The sequence below is a fragment of the Oryx dammah genome, unplaced genomic scaffold (genome assembly GCF_014754425.2).
Source record: "Oryx dammah isolate SB20612 unplaced genomic scaffold, SCBI_Odam_1.1 HiC_scaffold_6, whole genome shotgun sequence".
In the NCBI taxonomy this organism is placed as follows: Eukaryota; Metazoa; Chordata; class Mammalia; order Artiodactyla; family Bovidae; genus Oryx; species Oryx dammah.
Genome location: NW_024070190.1, coordinates 32375714 through 32398053, shown reverse-complemented (window position 1 = coordinate 32398053; position 22340 = coordinate 32375714). Strand labels below are relative to the sequence as shown.

At 53.4% G+C, this 22340-nt stretch overlaps 1 protein-coding gene across 2 annotated transcripts in view; it reads left to right on the top strand.

Annotated features, from left to right (window-relative positions):
* The window catches only part of UNC5B (unc-5 netrin receptor B), an 87118-nt gene that overhangs the window by 46202 nt on the left and 18576 nt on the right, over positions 1 to 22340 (top strand). For both annotated transcript variants that reach the window (XM_040242536.1, XM_040242537.1), the window contains exon 2: positions 20434 to 20658. In XM_040242536.1, the coding sequence (XP_040098470.1) occupies positions 20434 to 20658 (225 nt within the window). The remainder of the gene's footprint in view (positions 1 to 20433; positions 20659 to 22340) is intronic.

The window sequence follows — 22340 nt, the reverse complement described above, 5'->3', positions numbered from 1 at the left end:
GATGGGCTGTGTGGCCAGGTGTCTGGGAGAGTCTGCCAGATCACCCGGCTATGGCAGCTTTCACCAGACACCTAACAAGCCTACTGTGCACCAGGCCTCTGCTAGAGCCTCTCATACGTGTGATCCATCGAAGGCTGGCAAGATCCTGATACCTAATTTACAGACCAAAAAGCAGAGGCATGGGGACTTGAAGCGACATGTCCAAGGACTGCTTCACTGGAAGCTGTTAAGCTAAGTATTCCACATGTGGCCCCACTCATTCCTCCCAGTTATCCTCTAGGCTAGGGCTGACACAGATGAAGAAATCAAGGCCCAGAGAGGTAAAGTCTCGTGCCTAAAATCCCACAGCTGCTGATGCTGAGTCTCTCCTGAGTGTGTCTGGCTCTTTCCACTCACCTTCCAACCCAAGAGCAGCAGGACAAGCCGTGTACTTGACAGGTCTCCTTTCAGAGGAAGTAATTCCAGAAAGAGGAGGAACTTGTCCAGGGTTACACAGCAGGGGCATTCCAGGGAATCTTTCTGAAGCTCCCTCAGAGAAAGGGCAGGAGGAACCAAGGATGGGCTTTGCCCAGCAGGCTCCCACCCATGCCCGTCTGCCCCGAGGGTCCCCACCCCAGTCCGGGCCCAACATTGCCTTTTCTCTTGGAGTTGATGCCCAGCTGGGCAGAGGATTCACCTGATGGTTGAAGACTTCTTCCCCTGAGAACCGAGCATCCAAAGCCTCTATCCATCCTCCCTGCCCAGGACCCCCCGGTCACCTCCCTGTCCAAGAGGCCGCTGGCAGATAAGAAAAACAGCCCGAGCCTCAGGGCAGGTGGCTGCGTGGGGCCAGGTGAGCCAGATGTCACCAGATTCGCACAGGCGAGCTGGGTTAGAAATAGGCTAGCCTTACCTTGTGGGCAGGGTGGAGGGAGGGTAAGTGTAGCTGTTTGTTAGAAAAATCACAATGAGTAATCTTAGCCTTGGACAGCCTTTTATAGGTTATAAAGTACTTCTCATATCTCTAAGCAGAATGCACTGTTCACCCTATCTGAAGATTAAGAAACCGAGGCCCAGAGAGGTGAATTTAGTATATGGACAGGACTTCAACGTAAACCAAATTGGACATGAGTTTTCTGAGCAGCCCAGCCAGATCCTGTGCTGATTTCTTTCACATTCATGACTGTTTACCTGAACTATGGGCCTAGGTGATTCCTGTGGCTCGCCCCATTTTATAGAGAAAGAACTTAGGGCATGTAAGAAAACCTGTGGGCACAGGGCCTCAGCCACAGCCAAACTCAGCCAGGGCAGTGGGCCTGGGCCCTCTGTCCCACTCCTGACCTTTAGGGGCAGACAGCCCTGGGCAGCTCCAAGGCTGCCCACCTTTGATGTGGGAGAACACTGTCTGCTGGGGAGGACGCCTGGAACAGCATGGTTTGGGTTTAAGCCAGAGCCGCTAGGAGACAGACAGACCTTTGTCACTGTCTGTACTGGTAGAGAGAAGTAAGGGCACGGAGGGCCAGGGGTGGGCTCTCCCGTGCTCAGTCCTTTTTGTGGCCCAGCATAGGGGCGGTCACTGCTCCCTCTTCCTGCCTGAGGATGGCTTCTCCAGTCATGCCAGTCTTCACTGCCCTTGTTTTCATGCCTGAGACCCGAACCTCAGCTCAAGAAGCCACCCCTGACACATCCAGTGTTCCTTTCTCGGGGGCCCACCATGGGGGCAGCAACAGGGGTGTTCAGGGCTCTCCCCTCCCATAGTCCGGGGAGGAGGTGGCAATAGATGGAGGCTGGAGCAGAAGGCTGGGCCTGGGAGTTGAGAGGCCTCGGACGGCTCCGGGTGTGGCCTATAATCCCGCTGGCTGGCCGCCCTGTTCCCTAATTAAAGTGTCCTTTTGAAAATGCCCTCCGGTCCAGGCCTGGAACTGCTGGGTGAGGCAGAGGCACCTCCCAGAAAGCTCAGCGGCTTTCACACCTTCCCTGGAGGGCCCCTGAGCTCAGGGCCTTTGGCCACCCTAGTGAGGCTCGGGATGGGGTCACGTGAAAGCGAGGACCTCCCGGTGGTGCCTTCCTGTCATGGTCCCTGTCCTCCCAGAACCACCTCTTCCCAATACCCCTTGCTGAAGGCTGCAGGCCATCCTTGTTTAAGAGGCCGGAGAGCCTGGATCAAAGGCGCTATTGAAGAGGCTTGTCAGAGCGGGGCCGCCGAGGGCAGAAGACGTGGGGAGAAGGGGGTGCGTAATGAAGAGACTGAGTCACCACAGGCCAGTTGTGGTGAGTGGGCAGCGGGTGGCTGGAGCCAGCTTTTGGGGTTGGGAGGCGAGCCCAGCCAAGAGGCCCAGGAAGGGGCATGTGAGCAGCTGGGGGTCGTGTGGGGAGGTTGCTGCTGCTGGGGCCCCTCCTCCAGTGAGCAAGCCTGCTTCCCCACAGCCCCTTATGAAACCCTCCTTCTGGTTAGGGCTGCAGATCAGCCAGCTGGGTCAATACTGCAGGGCCTGCAGGGAGCCTTAAGGAAGTCTTTTCCACACAGGAAGCCCCGAGTTAACAGGGCTGGGCTGAGGGTGCAGTGGGAATGGTGTGTTGGCATCCACAAAGGCTGGGCCATTGAGGATTAAGAGCCACTCCATTACTGGGACAAGTCACCCCAGCTCTCTGGGCTTCATTTTCCCCTTGGGTAAGTGAGAGTGAGTGGAAATTAATCAGATCAGGGACGATGGCATCATCTTCATTGCTTGATTGGTAATGGCTGTGTGGTCCTGGGCTGAGAAGGAATCTGAGGCCTCGTCCAGACCTGCCATGATTGATGATCAATTAGTGATATCTGCCACAGCCTTGAGGTGGGCCAGGCTGCTGTGTGTTTGCCCCTGAACGAGATTTTCTCTAGAGGCCTCACTGGCTAATCTGAGACTAATAAGGCCACCGACATCCTGGCTCTGCCTCTGGATCCTGAGATGCCAGTGAAAATCAGAATCCCGATTTCTCCATCTCTAAAAGGGAGAAGAGGACTCAGCTGGACCTCTCACGCCTTGATCTGAAAAACACATCGTTCTCAGGATTCGCTGAGCCCTTCTTTGTCCTCTACCCTGTGCCCAGTGCAGTGAGGGGCACAAGATGGAATGTACCCACACTCCAGAACCTTCTCCCTGTGTGGGCCTGGCTCAAGCCTGGGTCTGCCTGTTACTGGCTGTACGATCTGGGGCAGTTAGTTGAGCACCAAACCTCGGTTAGTAACACAGGGTTGATGTTGGCTATGCCCATGAAATACGACTGTGCAAAGCCATTAGCTGGGCCTGGCAGAGAGCTCAGCACTGAGATGGGGTTGCTGATGAAAGGACTGCAGAAGCAACCTTAGCTGGTTTCTTTGCCCATTCCTGACCTTGGCTTTGGATGGGCATTTCTGATGAGGGTGGGGCCAGGGGAGGTTTGAGGACAGTTTCAAAGCAGCACAGGCCAGACTTTCGGCTCTCCTCGTCTCTCCACTCTTCTGAAACCGCAGCTCCAGCGCGAGCTGGCTTCTCTGTAAACTCCCAGTCCCTCCCTGTAACCAGCCCCATAAAAAGGGAGCAGGGCAGGAGGGAGTCCGGCTGCAGACTTTGTAATTTGGCTTGGGGGCGGCTCCTGTTCGTTTTAACCAGGCTGTAATTACAGCTGGCACCCAACACCCCTCATTACTGGAGCCTGGAAGGAGGACTCTAATTATAGCATGCTGGGTCCCGGCTGGGGCGGTGGGGGGCTGTGCAGAGCTGGGGGCTGCAAGACCAACAAACAGCCCTTGTGGGTGGAGCCACCCTGGGCCCTGGGTGCCTTCCCTAAGTCTCCTCATTTCTCTTGCTTCCAGAGCCGTCTATGGGAAGGGTGGGGCATAGGTTGAATCTGGGGTCCTCTTTCAGGGAGAAGAGGAACCAAAGGAGCCCACAAGGTTCATTCATTCATGTAAGAAGCATTTATTGACCATCTGCTGTGTGCCTGGCTGGTACTGGGGGTCATCAGTGGGTGCACAGATGCCGTCCAGCCAGGGATGGCATCCAGCAGAAAGTGCTGTCCTGCTGCTGAGAACAGCTGAATATACTACCTATCCTGAGCCTTGAATGCCCCTAGTCACTCCCCTGGGACCCCCAGCCTCCCTTAGTACAGCAGAAGCTCCAAGACCCTGGCCCAGGGCCCACAAAGGTGGTTATACGTGTCTGCCCCTGAGACCCCAGAGTCTGGTGGGGACCTGGCATTAAATAAGGAAATATAACTTAAAAATGAGTATATAACTTAAAATGAGTATGTAACTTTAAAAGGTGATGAGGGCAATAAGGAAAAGAAATACCAGATGAAGAGCCAGGGCCCCAGTGTGGTTGGGAGGGTGCAGACAGGGGCGGGCTCTCTGAGGAGGTGACCTTCAATGTAAGACCTGAGGATGGAGGGATTCAGCCACTGGGGGTGGAGGAGAGGGTAAGTGTGTCCACTGGAGGCCAGGAGCATGGAGGCCTGCAGTCTGGGACCTCATCCTTTGAGGTGCACCCATGCTGGGGTTGCAGCCTGGACAGAGCAGGGATTTTCCCTGCACGTGGTACTGAGAGCACTGGACTCTGTGTCTGTAGACTTGCAGTCCAGGCCTCGATCTGCCAGAGTGCTGTATGACTTTAGGCCCGTCACACCCTCTTTGTGCCTTGACTTCCCCATCTGTCCACACGAGGCCCCTAAATCAGACCACAAGTCCTCTCTGCCTCCACCCCTGAGGAGGTGGTCCTATTTCAGTGCTATGTTTTGGGATGCCCTGATGGTGAAGCCAGGGGCCCTGCAGCCTGGGTGGGGGTGGGGGCTTGAGAGCTCCAGGCTGTCCCCACGAGTTATTAAGAGCCACCCGGAAGCAGACACAAAGGGCATTGTCCTGAGCTGGAGTCAGCCCCTAGCCCCCCAGCCGAGAACAATTGGGGAGGAAAACCTAGGCCATTTGTCCAGCACAGAGTGCGGCAGTGACGGCAGCTGGGAAAATGCCGAGTATTTTTCAGCTAAAATTAGCCACCTACTGAACCTTTACATCAAGGGAACCCTGAAGCCTCCATTGTTTTGAACTGGGGATCCCAGGGGGTGTGGGGGCAGGGAGTCTCCAGATAAGCAAGTAAGTGTCTCCTCTCCCAGGATCTGGACTAGCCAAGACCCGGCCAGCCCTCACACCTCGAGGGTGCCCAGTAAGGAGGAGCAGGCAGGGGGTAGATGGACAGACATAGGGGGCAGGAGTCTGGCCATCCAAGGTCACCAAGTGTGGGTGGCTGACAGCCTCTGCTCCCCTGCTGGTGACCTGATGGAACCCTGAGCTAAGCTCAGGGGTATAGAAGAAAGCACAGGAAACATAAGAAAATAACTCTTCATACTTTCTGGAAGGAAAGCAGCCAGAGTAGGCTTCTGTCTTTGCTCGTGGTAGACAGTTTCTACCACTCAAGTCCCAAACCTGGCTTAGAATCTTCCCTCTGCCACTTAGCGACTATGTGAGTTGGGCCAGTTACTTATCCCCCGAGCGACTGTGTGTAAACAGTGGAGGTGGATAGGGTTGTTGGAAATATAACATAGATGAAGTAGATAGTAACAATGGTAATTAAAAAGAAAAACTATAATACAGCCTGTACTCAATAAACCCTTTGGATGTGCCAGGCACTAAGCAACTTGCATGGATAGTGTATTTCCTAGAAGTATTATTACTCCCATTTTGCAGATAAAGAAACTGAGGCCCAGAGAGGCTAAATAATTTGCAAGAACAGAAGAGCAGGTGATGGCTATCGTCGTCTTGATTACCACACGCTGGGGCCTGATTCAAGCAAAAGCAGCTGGCACCAGGCTGCCATGTAATTCCACTGTTCCTCTTGAAAGGTCTCCAGCTGAATTGCAGACGTGCTCCGGGGAAGGAGCTGACCCGCATTAAGCAGCATTATGTGTGCTGGTGTTGTATGTCTTTGTCGGGAGGCTCGGGAGCAATGAGAAGCGGACCAGCGGCGGCACCTAGGAACTTGTTAGACGGGATACATCCTCAAGACCTGCTGAGTGCAAACCTCCGGGTGGAGGCAGAGGTTTTTACCAAGCCTCCAGCTAATCCTGGGACATGCTGCAGTTTCAGAACCACTGGCACAGAGGTTAACAAGTATGGTCTTAGGGTCAGGGAGATCCAGGTTGAAGTGCTGACAATCCCGTTCTGTGACCTTGGGCAAGTTACTTAACCTCTCTCTCTTGGAGTCTCCTTACCCGCAATCTGGGGATCAGATTTAGAGTACCTGCCTTGATGGTTCTTGGAAGGATTCAGGTAGGTGATGTACGCACACCAAGTGATTTGTGCAGTGCCTGGGAGTGGGTTAGTCTGAAAACAGTAGCTGTCTCTGGTCAAAGAGAAGGTGGGTCTCTGTGGCCAGGGAAGTGCGTGAATTCCAGCTGGAGTGCAGCTCCCCTGTCCAGCGCAATCAGGCAGAACTGAGGGCCCAGTTAGGAAAGGTAATCCTCTCCCAGACTGAGGAGGTAGGCACGGCTGAGATGGATGTCTCCTCCCCAGCTGGCTGGTCCCTGTCTTTTTGCCTCAGTGTCAACCAAAAAGACTTGCGAACTATGTGTGGCTCTTTCCTCCCTTACCCAGCCTCTGGGCACCCCAGGCTCCTGGCAAGAACCTCCCTCAACTATCCCCAGCCCCCTACCACCACCGAGCTATCCACAGACTTTTGTGTCATCTCACACTTTCATGCCTTTGGCCCCAGCTGTCTCTGTGAGGTGGCCCACAGAGATGTTGTGCCCATTTTACAGATCAACAAGCTTGAGGCCCCAGGAAATGAGCTGGTGGCCAGTCCTGGACTGTTCTAGTGTTTTCATTCAACAGAGCCATGCTTCCATCCTTTCTCTTTTCCCTTCTCAGACTTCTTCATCCCCCTTGAGACATCCCTGGAAAAAAGTGACAAATTGAGTGCCTGTCCAGACTCAGAGACATGAGACCCCTCCCTCCCTTGAAGTGACACAGTAACAAAGTTGGGTTGACCCAGATCCTGTTTACCTCTGGACCATGCTCTTTTTCATGCTGTTCTTCTAGCTCTTTCCTCACCCTCCCCTCTCTGGGGCACAGCCACCCCTCCCTAGAGAAGGGCCCTTTCGTGGTGCACGCGGCTGTGACCTTACACCCTTCCTCTGGCTCCGAAAGCTGAGGTGAGCAGGCCGAGCCCTGAGCCAAGGAGGCCCAGCAATTACATCAGCAGGTGCAAACAAGCAGGCAGGGGCCGGGCCCAGCATCCCATGGGGCTGGGGGTGGAGCCCTATCCGCCCCACTCAAGTCTGTTTCATTCCCTCCTTCCAGCTTGCATCAGCCTTTTGCAGCTCCGTGTCATCACTGAGTGGGCTGGGCAGCAGCTGGGAGGGCAAGCAAGGTAGGGGGTGGGGAGTAGGACACCTGGCCAGCGCCTGGAAGGTAAAGGAAGACCCTGGAGCTGTTGTTCAAGATGTCAGCCAGTGCCCCTGCCAGCCCTGAGAAGGCTATTGTTTTTCACTACACAGAGAAATCAGAAAAATTAGCAAACAAGGCAGCCCAGCTAGTAAAACAGAGTCACACTTCTGACCTTGATGTTCCCAACAACCCTGAAGGGTAAAGCAAGTCAAAGTGGCCCCATTTCCCAGAAGGAGAGATTATGGTCTAGAGGGAAGTGGTTTACCCAATATCACCTCATGAGCCAGTGGAAGCACCTGTGTGCTTCAGCCCAAGAAATAGAAAGGATTTTAGGAGCCTGGAGGATGAGAAATCCCTATAGTCACCAAGGCAGAAGTCAAAGCCTACTTCCTGGAGGAGGGGGACTGACTCCTTTATAGAAGGAGAGAGCTACAGACAAAGCTGTAGATTTACTTCTGCACTGATGGTGGGTCAGCAGGCAGAAGGGCCATCACATGACTGGGCGGCTAGGCTGGAAGTGGACTGAGCAGAAGCCTGAGTCAGGGTGTCTGGGTCCTTAACCTTGACCCTTTATTGTGAGCTCCCTGTTGGCGGAGGTAAAGCTTGGTCATTGCTCTCCACACCCTGTGATAGGCATGATGGAGGGGAAGCACTCAGGAAATATTTGGTGCATGAATGAAAGAATGGAGGTGAGTACCTGTTGCCTCGCCCGCCTCAAAGTGCACCTGCACGGCCATCTAGGCCTTCCTCTGGGCCAGTGGCACACATCTTCCCACGTCTCCACCCCTGACAGCTCAGCTGCTCACCCCAGCCCAGGGCTAGAGTGTCGGAACCAGAGGGAGGCCAGGGCAATAGCTTTTGGCTGAGTGCCCGGGTACCCACATTCCAGTCCTAGCTTTGCTTTCAACCCTCTGTGTGACCTGAGACCAGAAGCTCCCCATGTCTGGTCCACAGGGAATTTCCAGGAGCCTAGTCCGTAAGGGGTGCCTCCCCTGGGGCCCGTGGAGCCTTAGCTCAGTGCCAGCCTTGTGGAAGAGGCAGAGCAGAGTGTGGTGGAAGGCTGGAGATGGGTAGCCACCTTCCTCCCTTGCCCCTGGGGCCCAAGTAGGAGTCCAAGCGGATTCCAGGTTCAGAAAAGTACAAGAAGCCCCCACAGAGCCTCTCCCACCCCCACCCCCAGCTGCTGGGTGCTCTCAAACTTCTCTCTCTCTGTCCCTCTCACTGTGACTCCATCTCTACCTCTCTCTCCACCTCGCCCGGCTTGTCCAACACCCCATCTCACAGACTGACAAAGGCCAGAATCCAGGCAACCCTCTTTGTCTCTCCTGGTTGCAATTCTCTTTATGCCAGTGTGATGCCAAGGTACCAGTCGTGCTACAGCCACCGTCGGGCCTTTTGCACTGGGACAAGCCATAGCTCCCCTCTGGCCTCAGGCCCCCCTCTGGAAGTGAAGGGCTTGGACTTCCAAGCCCTTGGAAGTTCTAAGGGCCCCACAGCCCAGGGGTCTGAGCCACCTCCTAGTACCGCCTGGGTGCCCACAGCCAGCCCTGGAGTGGGGTCTGGCCAGGCGTGGTGACGGTGCTGACGGCAGCGGGCGACAGTTCCACAGTTTTTCCACTTTGCAATGTTTTGGCAGCCTAGAGCAAGATGCTGGGAAGGCAGGGGAACTTTGTGCCTTGGGGCACTCCAAGAACAGTCCCGACTCTGAGCTTTCCAGGGTGGCATGGGGACACTTTGCCTGGAAGGGCAACATGGACATAACCCATCAGGCAGCCCCAGGGCCAGAAGCTACATGCCTGGGCATTTTGACTTTTCTGGGACATGGGTACAGGATACTGGCGTCTTTCTTCCCAGTGCCCAAGCATGCAAAGAGATCCTGATGTCGACTGTCCAGCGGCTGCCTGCATCAGCTCTGCGTCCCGCGGCTCCTCCAGCTACCTGGAATGCCGCGCAGGGGCAGTCAGCCTAGCTGGCAAGCACCCCGTGTGATGTATGTGACTGGGAGAGGGAGAGAGGGATGCCTCGTGCACTTTGCTTGTTTAAAAGGTTTTAAAAGTCTTCAGTTAACAGCCTTGAAAGAAAGTGTAGGATACAGACTGTGTGTGGTGAGACCCTGCAGGTCACAAAACATGTGCACATCTAAGAAAACATGTTAAGACCAATGTCCAGTGTTAACTGTGCTCAGCTGGAGCTGGGAATGGGTGATTTTTATCGTCATCATCATTTTTTCCTAAATTGTCAGAAAAGACCAAGAAAAGTACTTTCATCAAGAAAAAAAAAAGAGCATTTTTAAAATAGAGTCCTACTCCCTCAGGAATCTAGAGCCCAGTTTCTTTGACTAGTTCTGCTGCTCAGATGCTGTGTGATCGAAGACTAGCACATGCCTCTCTGGTTTCCGTGCTCAGTTCAGTCCAGTCGCTCAGTCGTGTCTGACTCTTTGCGACCCCATGAATCGCAGCACACCAGGCCTCCCTGTCCATCACCAACTCCCGGAGTTCACTCAGACTCACGTCCATCGAGTCAGTGATGCGATCCAGCCATCTCATCCTCTGTCGTCCCCTTTTCCTCCTGCCCCCAATCCCTCCCAGCATCAGAGTCTTTTCCAATGAGTCAACTCTTTGCATGAGGTGGCCAAAGTACTGGATTTCAGCTTCAGCATCATTCCCTCCAAAGAAATCCCAGGGCTGATCTCCTTCAGAATGGACTGGTTGGATCTCCTTGCAGTCCAAGGGACTCTCAAATGTCTTCTCCAACACCACAGTTCAAAAGCATCAATTCTTCGGCACTCAGCTTTCTTCATGGTCCAACTCTCACATCCATACATGACCAGTGGAAAAACCATAGCCTTGACTAGATGGACCTTTGTTGGCAAAGTAATGTCTCTGCTTTTGAATATGCTATCTAGGTTGGTCATAACTTTTCTTCCAAGGAGTAAGCGTCTTTTAATTTCATGGCTGCAGTCACCATCCTAGAGAACAGTAATTAGATGGTCTCTGAGGTTCTATCAGTTGGTGGCATCCTACAGGATGGAGTTTCCAGAGGTACTGGCTCCCATGGCCCAGGTTAGCCCAGCCTGTGTCCACCACCTCTGGCTGCTCCCTCCCACCCCCACCTGCCACTGTAGGTATCTCCGGAGAGGCTGGGCAGCGTAGCTGGAGAAAATCTTGTATCCTCAGCGAACCCCGCTAAACAAGCAAACAGGATTTCCAGGCTCTCAAGAAGCTTGCCTTTCAGAGAGTAGACCTGTCCAGACAGACATCAAACAATCAAATACACAGAGAAGGTAATTCCAGAGAGAGATGAGTACTGTCAAGAAAAACAAACAGGACAGTGTGGAGATAGCATCAGGGAGGGTGGAGAATGAATTTGCGTTGGGTGATCAAAGAAGGCCTCACTGGGGAGGTGGCCTGAACTGAGATGTCAGTGACAGGAGTCAGCCCCAGGAATATCGGGAGACAGGAGCGGAGGGGTGCTTTGCAGAAGGAGAGAGCAGCGAAGGTCCTGCCATGACAGTAAATCAGGCCTGTTCAATGGCAGGAAGCACCCTTGGGTGGCCTGGAACCTTTGAAGTCTGGGGGTTTGGTAGGGGTTCAGACTTCATTCCAGGTGCAAATGGAAGCCATTGGAGGGTGTGAGCAGGGGAGTGATCTGTTTGCATTTTGTAAGATTGCCCCAGCTGTTGTGAGGAGAGTGTATTTGAGGGAGCAAGAGGGGAAAAGGGGGAACACAGTGAGGCAGGGTCTGGGCTGGAAGATGTGGGCTTGGAGACTGTAGGAGGTTGGTCATGCAGTTTGAAGCAAATCTTTTTCTTTTTTTAAAAAAAGCAAACTTTATTTTGTGTTGGGATATAGCTGATTAACAATGTTGTGGTTGTTTCAAGTGAATAGTGGAGGGACTTAGCTGTACATATACATGTATGCATTCTCCCCTAAACCCCCTTCCTATCCAGCCTGCCGTGTAACATTGAGCAGAACGCCCTGTGCTATGGTCCTTGTTGACTGCCCATTTAAAATATAGCAGTGTGTACATATCCATCCCAGAGAAGGAGGGGACTCCCTATGTGGGACCCAAGCTATTGGGTGTTTGATGGCATAACCTGGTATTGCAACTCAAACTCAGAGCATCTAACTCTGGATGGGGGAGAGATGAGCAAATAAAATAGGAGGTTCCTCACAGGCCAAAGTCACTGTCATTGACTTAAAGTAGATGTCAGCAGCCCTGAGAAAGGAGCCACAGTCCCAGCCTGGCTGGGGCTCTCTGGGTGTCCAGGGGAGATGGTTGAGGCTTGTGACCCTGGGCGAGGCATGGGTGGTTCTCCTGGTGTGAGCATGTGTGTCTGAGTGTGACATCCTGGGGGCTGGCACCAGGCTATCAGCGGGCCCTTCCCAGGCTAGGCTAAATGTCTGGTTGGGGCACCTCATACAAGTCCAAATCTTGTCAGGCCCAGATAGGAAAGGGGGCCAAGTGCTGGAGTTAGGAAGTTGAGGCCCTCTTCCCTTCCAGCAAGCTCGTGGACTCAGCTGCTGCCCAAGGATCCCTCAGGGGGTATTGTCAGCCAGAGGACGCCTGTGATTTAATGGGAAGAACTTTTGTTTCTTGGTAGCTGAGAGCCTGAGCTTGCCTTTTCACTTCTCACTGATGAGAAGTGATGAGCCTCAGTTTCTTCTGTGAAATGGAATGCCTGCTTCACAGGATTATTATATTGATGGTGTTTATTATCCCATTGTGTACTGGATAAGTGGTTATTATCTGGAGGGTGATGGATGAGAGAGTTTTGCGTTCCTTGTCTAAGAGAGGAAGTGGAAGCAGAATGCCCCCTGCTCAGGGCCCAGACCTCTAGGCACAGTGACTGGGACTTGGAAGTGAAAGTGAAGTCGCGCAGTCGTGCCCGACTCTTTGTGACCCCATGGACAGTAGCCTGCACCAAGCTCCTCCGTCCATGGGATTTTCAAGGCAAGAGTACTGGAGTGGGTTGCCACTTCCTTCTCCAGGGAATCTTCCCGACCCTGGGATCGAACCCAGGTTTCTCGCATTGTAGACAGACGCTTTACCATCTGAGCCACCAGGGAAGTCTGGGACTTGGAAGGGGAACTGAAAATTAGCCCCAGAGGGACCAAGGCTCAGGCCAGGGGAGCCCAGAAGCCAGAGGAAGGGTCTGGGAGAGGGGAGGGGTTCTGAGCCCATGGGTGTGAGGACAGCTTCCCAGGCACCACTGAGAGTCTAGGGCAGACCAGCAGCCCGGGAGCTGAAGTGTCCTCTCTCTGTTTTGGAAGCTGTGTGGCCCTTGGCTTCATGCCAGGAGTCTGTGCCTGCCCTGGGGCTTGTCCCCAGCCTCCCATGAGATCCTTTACTTGCCCCAAGTCCTTCCAGGGGAAAGATTTCTCAGGATCAGCCAGACACCCCTTTAGGATGCAGGCTCCTGCCCCAACTGGCCGTCTTAGTGAGGCTATTTCCTGTAGCCAGCAGAGGAAATGATGTCATGGGCACAGGCAGGTCTGCAGAGGGTATGGGAAAAGGACTGCGCAAGTGGCCTCCTTTGTTAGGAAGAACTTGGCGCCCCCCAAGCCCACCAGCCCCCATCCGTCATCAGTAACAGCCATTGTAGCCACCTCTGAGGGGAGCCCCGGCCTGAACCCCACAGCCGCCAGAGACCAGGGCCAGAGGGAAGAAGGGCTTTGTGTCCAGGGAGGGGTCCTTGCATATGGGGTCTGTGTGTTTTAAAACATAATACTAAGCGGGCTCCTCTCCCCCCACAACTCTCCCCACACCCCACTGAGCGCATCTACCTCGCACTGAACGGAAGAGATTTTCCATGCAGTGGGAGGTCAAGTCTGGCGAGAATTAGCCGGTGTCCAGGGGCTGGAGAAAGACTGTGACTGCTGATGATAAATGTGCCCAGCATGGAGTGTTTCTTTCTCCTTCACCTCCCGCCTGCCCCCGATTCTCCTTCCCAGTCCTGGCCCTCATTGTGGGCACCATCCCACACCAGCCAGCGCTGCTCAGCTACAGGTGCCTGTCCCCTGCAGTTGAGCCTGAGGGACCCAGGCCAGACCTTGTCACCCATATGGGCACAGAAACCAGGGGACGGAGGCATCAAGGCCCCCTATACTAAATCACTGCCGCCTCTGAGGTCTCAGTCCTATTGGGCAGGGATGGACCTGGCTAAGACGGACATAGTGAGTTTCCATCCCAGGCATGGGACATACAGAACCCGAACTTTTACCCATAGCCATGCCATGCTGTGCTGTCTCCCTCAGCCCTGAATCAGAAATGGGGCTCTGGTCCAGCTTGGCTGTTAATTTGCTGCGTGATGTGGCATTGGTCACTTCCCCTCTCTGAGCTGGTAGAACAGGTTTCAGGACTCCCCGTACAGGACTTAGCTGGAGAATCCTTCCTGCCTGGCACTTCTCCATGTGGCTGGCATGAGCTCTTCCCAGTTAATACGGCACATTTGCATCTGTATGCTCAGCTGACCTTCCCCACCACACCTCAGAACTGACAGGGCAGCACTTGTTGGCCCCTTTCTCATCGATGGAGAAACAGGCCTTCCCAAGGTCTCAGTGGCAGAGGGAGTGTTTGAACTGGTCTGCTGGCTGTCAGGCCAACCCATTCCACTGTGTGCCCATCCAAGCTGGACCCCGTGCTCAGGGTCACTGTAAGGGAAGCGCAACCCCTCTGGTCTCCCCTAGCAACTGGTGGCAGTCTCCTCTCCAGGGATGTCTGAGCACTGGTTTTAGTCCCTTCCCCCTCCTCCCAGGTGTAGCTCTGGTAAATATGGTTTCTTTGTTATTGTTCAGTCACTAAGTCACGTCCGACGCCACGTCCGACGCTTTGCAACCCCATGGACTCCAGCATGCCAGGCCTCCCTGTCCTTCACTATCTCCTGGAGTTTGCGCAAACTCATGTCCATTGAGTTGGTGATGCCATCCAACCATCTCATCCTGTTACCTTCTTCTCCTCCTGCCCTCGATCTTTTCCGGCATCAGGGTCTTTAATTTACCTTTGTCCTAAAGTACCTTCCTTCATCTTTAAGGCCCCCGGACTCTGTTTATTCTAATGGCTTAGATTCTGGTACCTCTTAAATAAGCCCAGCGCCTTGACTTCCACCCCATCAGACCTCCCACTTGCCAGGTGTGTCTCCACACTGGGCACTGCCCAAGCCCAGCCCTGGGCAGGAGCATGCAGTCTGGCATGGATCCTGCTGGTAGGCAGAGACCAAGCTTAGACTCCCTGTGTCCTGCAAGCTCCACTCCCCTCCCAGGGCATAGGTACCCTGTCCTGAACATCATGGGGACCCCAAGAACAGTGTGACGTGCTCCCTGCTTTCTAGAAGCAGCCATCCAGCTCTACCAAGGAACCTTCGAGCTGCCCAAAGGAAGCAGGCGCCACCAGACCCCCATCCTCGTCACCTCCTCTCCCTACGTTTTAAGCGGATTGTGAGCAAAAAAGAACTTGCCCACAAGGAAGCCAGATTGGTAACGAGGGCATGCAGAATGGTGCCTCGTGAATATTTGCGAGAAAGACAAGGCTAGGGCACGTAGGCAGAGGCTGGGACGCCATCATGGGAAAGAGGAAGTGCACTGTTTTGCGTGACCTCAGAGGTCGAAATTATAGCAATGGCTGGAACCTCCAACAGCAAATTTCAGGTGAAAGTAAGGAAGCCTTTTCTGTTAGATCTGTCTAAAGGAGAACCTGGCTGAGAAAGGCGTGGTGAGGTCTCCGTCCCTGGAGGTATGTGAGTCAAGGTTGGATACAGAATTGATGGGGGCAGGGTGGGTGTTGTGCAAGACAGCCCTTGGAGTAACCTCTATCCCTGTGAATCCGTGCATCCAAGTGAGACTAACTGACAGGAGATCCCATACAGGCAGGAACAGGTAAATGAGAAGTGAGGGTTTGAATGGTACCCACCACCAACAAATAGTTCCTCCTCCTCCCTCCCCGGCCTCCCCCAACATTGTGCCTTAGGGCCCCGGTAGGTGCTGGGTCTTTGAGCCAGAGTAACAACAGCAAGAAAATTGACCCCACTTTAAGCGAATTTGCTTCATGAGAAAAACTTTTCCCAATGGGGCCATGTCCTCCATTAACAGATCCCCCAGCAGGCCATCTTCAAATATCAAAATGTGGGAACCAGAGTGCCACTCAGGAAGTTGACTCAACCAACTTCCTGATTTTGCAGACGGGGTTCCTGAGGCCTGAGAAGAAAGCCACATGGCAGTGCCAGTCCCCAGCTAGGCTGCAAACCCAGGGCTCCTGACTTCAGTGGTTTTTCTTTTCCTGTGTTTGACTGTCTTTGGTTACATCTGTGTAAGGATGCTTCCTCTTTCATACCTTCGTTTTGGATTAGCTGGGCCATTTGTGGATGCAGCTGTAAAGGCAGGTTGCATTTTTGCAACTATAGGTTCAAATGCATTCTGCTACTGGAAAACTACACTTTATGTGAGTCGTTTTCCCCCCAGGAGGAAATCCAGATCTGGCCTGGCAGTGGCAAAGCCTCCTCCTCAGGGACCTCCTCTTAAAGGTATTTTACTCTCCCCTGTGAAGATGGGGCAGTGGGGAGAGCGGTAGTGAAGCCAGGGAGATGGTGACCAAGGGCTACAGCTCTGAGCCTGCAGAAGTGGCTTCCTCCCACTGACCAGGTGACTCAGGTAAGTCCCTTGATGCCCCGTGTCTTCATCTGTAACACAGGAAGATAATGCTCACCTAGGCGAACTATTTGCAACATCCCCCAAACTGGACATGAATGCCAGTTCCCAGTGTAGAAGTCAGATTCAGGTATCCAGCTGTCTGAATGTGCTTCCCAACTCTGCTATATAGTTTTTCAGCCCTGTGCCGGTTACTTATAAACTTTCTTGGTCTCAGTTTCCTCATCTGTAGTATGGGGATAATAATAGTACCTATCTGATAGAGATGTTGTTACCAGAGGGATATGGTTCTCAAATTGTGTGCTTAGGCACCTTAGGATGGTATAGCAAATTCACAGGGGTACTGTGGGCTATTTTTAATCTTCAAAGAAACACAGCGATACTGGACAGCTGCCAGATACTGCAACAACTACTAGCTCAAGATAGCTTACAATTTTAGCATCACATCACACTTCTTTCCTTTACATGGCACCATGCCTTTGCAAAGCTGGGAATTTTGGCATTTGGGAGTACCCCAAGACAAATTATGAGGTAGCAGTGTCTGCTATGATTCTAAGATTTGAGGTATTGTGCCATGTCCAACAGGCACACACACATCCTCATTATAAGTCAGTGTGGCCATTTAGAAATGGAATACTAATATTATTTTTTCTTTTAATTTATGAGCATTATTTTTTCTAATAGGCTTCCCAGGTCGCACTAGTGGTAACGAATCCACCTGCCAATGCTACTGAGTTATTAGGAGATCACACCCTCACACAGACACATAAGCTGGTTGGATTTAACTACTTAATAAACAGAACCATTAGGAATTTCTTTTGGCTTTGGAGTAAAATTACTGGGTAAAAATGACCAAAACACTGAAGACCAAAAAAGTTTGGGAAGTTCAGTCTAGGATTGTTGAGGGGCTCGGTGAGTTAATTGAAAAAACCTTCTAAAAGCCTCTGGTAGAGGAAGCACCCAGGAGCTCCAAGAGTTTATTCTTCTTTCCCCTCTTAAGCTGGAGAGGGCAGGCTCAGGTGGCCCTCCCAAGGACCCCTGAGGAGCCTTCCTCAGCCACTAAGGGCCAACAAGCCCTTGGCCCAAGCCAGGGCCAAGGAGGGGGTGATATGTCCACTGGTCAGGACTGGGACCCAATTCAACCGCTACCCGGGGCTGGCAGCACACCCCCCCACACCCCTTTCATTTCTGTTCACTGAGCACCTGCTGAGTGCCGGCCAGTGCCTAGTCTGCTGATGGGGCCCTGGGGATAGGAACCTCAGGTCGCCCTTGGTTCTTCTTCTTTGTCTCCTGCAGGACACCTGGGGGCTAGGGAGCTTGACAAGTGGGCAGCAGCTGCGTCGAGAGCCACTGGCACTGCCCAGAATGACGGGGAGGCAGTGACGAGAAAACCCAGGCATCCTCCAGCCGAGACTAGAGCAGAGTCTTTGAGCCAGGGTTGAGAGGAGGGGTGGGGCAGGCAGGGCGGGGGGCCCCGGGGCCACCAGACTCAGGCCTGCTGCCCTAATGGATCTCTCATGTTTACTTTCCTCAGTCGAGTCTGCACCTGCTTTACAAATGAGCTGCATTAGGGTTATAAGACAAAGTCATAAACGCACCCCCCAGTGCCACATAGAGCCAGGGCTCTGTCACCTGGCGGCTGGGGGCTGCATGGTTAGGAGGCAGGGCAAGTCTGCAACTGTACCCATGAGCTGCCCTTGTGGCCACCATCCCCAGAGGGAGGCCCATTCCCCCCATTTCACAGATGATGCACCTGAGGCCAGTAAGGACTGGTTGAGACCAAGGGGTGTCTGGGTCTGAAGCCTGAGCCCAGCACTCCTCAGTCCCAAGACTGATGCAGGATGCTGTGGCGGGAGGTGGGTGTGGAGTCCTCTTGGCTCCACCCTGCTCTCCCTAAAACTGCCTGGCCTGGCGGGAGGGCCACAGTGAGCAGCTCTCAGGCCACGATGTCCAGCTCCCTGGGCACGGTGTCATCTCGCCATCAACTGCCCACACTCCTAGACCCTAGACTGCCAGTTTACCTACAGAGAAGGTGTCTCCGTGTCTGGCAGAGGGAAGCAGGTGTGGGGGAGTCCTGGCCTGGCCTTAGGAATCCACAGCTTAGATGCCCACTCACCAAGTGACCGTGCATTAGTTTGGATGGACTTCAATTTCCCCAGCTTTGAGACAAGAAAAACAGTTCCTAGCCTTGCTAGGCCTTTGGTGGGCATGTGTGCATGCCCAGTTGCGTCCGACTCTGTGCAACCTTATGGACTGTCGCCCACAAGGCTCCTCTGTCCGTGGGTTTCTCCAGGCAAGAATACTGGAGCAGGTTGCCATGCCTTCCTCCAGGGGATCTTCCCAACCCAGGGATTGAACCCAGATCTCCTGCATTGCAGGTGGATTCTTTACCGCTGAGCCACTGGAGAAGCCCAGGCTTTCTGTGAGAGAGTCCCATAATTGTAGAGACCTGGCCAGTGTCGGGGTCTATTAGGATTCTCAGGTGTGGGGACACTCACAGTGTTATGAAGCTACTCCAGGGATAGGCAGTGTGGAGTCCTGTTTGGAATAGGCAGCATCCCAAACACTGAAGTCTGATTTCCTGGGTTCAGACCTTGGCTCTGCCTCTCACTAGCTGTGTGACCTTGGGCAGGTTGTTTAACTGCTCTGAACCTCAGCTTCCCCCATCAATAAACTGGGGACCAAATATGTCCTACCTTACAAAGTTGTTGCAAGAATTCGGTAAGTTAACTGTGTAACTGAAAACATAGCAGCTAATTCCAGGGAAGCATCCATTGCTATTTTGATGCAGCAACTTGTACCTATGGTGCTAGACCTCTTCTCCTAGGCACTCATGCTCATTTATCTCGCCTGATCCTCAAAAGAGCCCAGAGAGAGGAAGTGTGTTCATTTGTCCGTTCACTTCAGAGACAGAGGAATAAGGTCAGAGTAATGAGACAGAGGAATACGGGCTCTCCTTGGGTCACACAGAACATGCCAGATGGAGCTGGATTCCTCCTCCTCGTTGCTGGCTTCCCCTTTGCTCCCCCAGGCCGTGCACACACACCCTACCCAGGCCCCAGAGCTGAGAGCCAGTAACAACCTTTGTGTTTTCTCAGAGCCCACATCTTAGCAGGAGCTCATGGTCCCCCAGGAGATGACATGGCTTAGACATGGCGGGCACATGTTGTTCATTCTGCTCTTGAAGAACTAGGTGTCCCTTTGGCAGCTCTACCCACAGGGGGACTCCCTAGAGTGTGTCCCACCCTTGGCCTCCTGGGACCCCAGCTGCACTTGAGGGACAGAGCGCTGGGACAGGGACAGGCGTGCGGAAGGCTGGCAAGGGGCTAGGCAGACACGCACCCTTGCAGCTTAATTTGCTGTTTCCTCGGGAGCAGTTAGCAGAGGAGGACAAGCCCCCCACCGCTTGTCCCCAGCCAACTGATTGTTTGGCACTTGGCACTGGAAAGTCAATTTTCCTAAGTGGATTGTAAACTAGTCGCCTGGCCCGGCCTGGTTTTCCTCCCTCCCCACGCTGGTGGTGGCCAGGCCCCTCTCCCTTCCTGTTTGTCTCACCTCCCGAGGTGCTGTTCTTTCCAGGGACGCGGGCAGGGCCAGGGTTTCCATTTGGCCCCTTTGGGGGAGGAGATGGCTGCCGGCACAGCCTCACTGACTTCCCAGCCTCCCCGTGTCCTCATCCATAGGCCAAGGGTGTGGATTTGGCTGAAGCGGGTGGATCAGAGCCACAGACCAGAGGAGGGGAGGGGGTGGGGGGGAGGCTGCAAGGAACGTGGTCTGCCCCTCCACGTTGCTGCCGGCCTTGGACTTCTGGGAAGAGGAGGCACTCTGGGAATGAGCACTGGGGAGCCCAGCCTGGTGCTGCCACCTCACCTCAACCCTCCCCTCACCCCTGCAGGACTTGACTCATCTTCCCATGTCCATCAGCCTGCCTGGCTAGGGCTGCAAAGGGCAGCTGTGGCCTCGGGGCAAAGCTGGCTGGGTTTGTGCTCCAGCCTCAGGCCCATTTCCAGCTTTTCACATGCTGTGGCGTCACCATGGGAAACTGGAGGAAGGCCCTGGAAAGCCAGTGCAGGGGATCCTGGAGAGGACCGGAGAGGGGTGTCCTTGCCCTGATGGATTGCCTCACCTCCCTGGGCTCCCCTGCCTCCTCCATCTGTAAAGAAGTAGACTCACATAGCATCATAGAGCTGGGACTGGCTCCAAAATACAAAATCCTAAAAGCAGGGCACAGTGGGGAAACTGAGGCCCCAGAAGTGCCAGACCTTGCCTAGGTCACAGCGGGCATCCTGGCAGGTCTCCTCCGGCTACCCACCCCTCTGCCTCCCCCCAGCTCCTCTCTCTATCGCAGCCCCCAGGGGATGGAAGGGACCTGGGAACTCGCACCTGTGGCCTCACAGAGCCCTCCACTCTCCGCAGGCACTGACTCGGGCAGGGAAGAGCTCCCCGACTCCTTCCCATCGGCGCCAGCAGAGACGCTGCCCCACTTCCTGCAGGAGCCACAGGACGCCTACATCGTGAAGAACAAGCCCGTGGAGCTGGGCTGCCGTGCCTTCCCTGCCACACAGATCTACTTCAAGTGCAACGGCGAGTGGGTCAGCCAGAGTGACCACACCACCCAAGAGGGCCTGGACGAGGCCACCGGTGAGCCCGCGCCAGCCACCCCCCCCACCGGCACCCCCCGGTCACTCCGAGCCCAGAGGGCTCTGGGCCTGGCTCCACACTGGCTCCGTGTGAGCCCTCACACAGCCACGGTCCCCCCAGGGCCTCGGTTTCCCCTCGGGTTCACCCTGGATCAGTGTCTGACGTTGGGTGACCAGCTGAAACAGCACCACATCGCTTGCTGAGTGCTCGCTCCCTTCTCCAGTTTCTTTCCAGCCTCCGCTTGCATCAGAGAGCAGGTCCAGTCCGGCACTAGGGCTCTTCCCCCCTCTCCCCGGCACCTGCTCTGCTCCCTGTTGAGAGAGAGGAGCTGGTCCTGTCTCACAGCCCTGCCCCCAGCCCCAACCAGAATTCTCGACCAGGTCCTCTGGGTTTGTGAGAAGTGATACTGCTTTCTGTTCATGATACTGAGGCAACACTTCATTCATAGGAATTAATTGGTTTAGGTTTTTTTTTTTAAAAAAAAAAGAAAAAAAAAAGGTGAGGCGCAGAGAGATCTGGCAAGGGCAGTGGTGCAGGTGTTCTTGGGTAAGGGTAGCAGGAAGCGAAAGAGGAGGAGAAGAGAATATTAAGAAGGAGATCAAGCCCTGAGCCTTTGGAGTGGGAGCACTGCCTCCAAGACCCTAGACTACCAGAGAACTAACCCTAGGGAGTATCAAATAGAGAGAACTCACACAAAGGAAACCACTTGAATACAAGACCATGCATCACCCAACCAGCAGGGGCACCCTGTGCAGGATGCCAGGATGCTAAACCACAAAAAAACACAAAGCCAACCATCAGCAGACAGGATCACCACCTCACTCAGCCTTGCCCATCAGAGGAAAAACAAACAAAAACTCAGCACAAATCTCACCCTAAGCTTACACAAACCACTGGACCAACCTTAGGAGGGCAGAAACCAAAAGGAAGAAAGAATTCAACCTTGAAGCCCGGGAGAAGGAGACCTCAAACACAATGAGTTAAAAAAAAATAATGAAAAGGCAGAGAAATACTGCACAAAAGAAGGAACAAACTAGAAACACAGAAGTGCAAATAAATGAAGGGGAAACAGGCAAAACTACAGTCATCAAGACAGTACGGTACTGGCACAAAAACAGAAATATAGACCAATGGAACAAGATAGAAAGCCCAGAAATGAACCCATGCATCCATGGGTACCTTATTTTCGACAAAGGAGGCAAGAATATACAATGGGGCAAAAGGAGCCTCTTCAATAAATGGTGCTGGGAAAACTGGACAGGTACATGTAAAAGAACAAAATTAGAACACTTCCTAACACCATACACAAAGATAAACTCAAAATGGATTAAAGACCTAAATGGAAGACCAGGAACTATAAAACTCTTAGAGGAAAACATAGGCAGAATGCTCAATGACATAAAGCAAGAGCCTCTATGACCCACCTCCTAGAGTAACGGAAATAAAAGTAAACAAGTGGGACCTGATTAAACCTAAAAGCTTTTGCACAGCAAAGGAAACTATAAGCAAGGTGAAAAGACAGCCCTCAGAATGGGAGAAAATAATAGCAAACGAAACAACTGACAAAGGATTAATTTCCAAAATATACAAGCAGCTCGTACAACTCAATGAGGAAATAGACAAAACTACAGTCATCAAGACAGTATGGTGCTGGCCAAAAAAAAAAACAAAAAAACACAGAA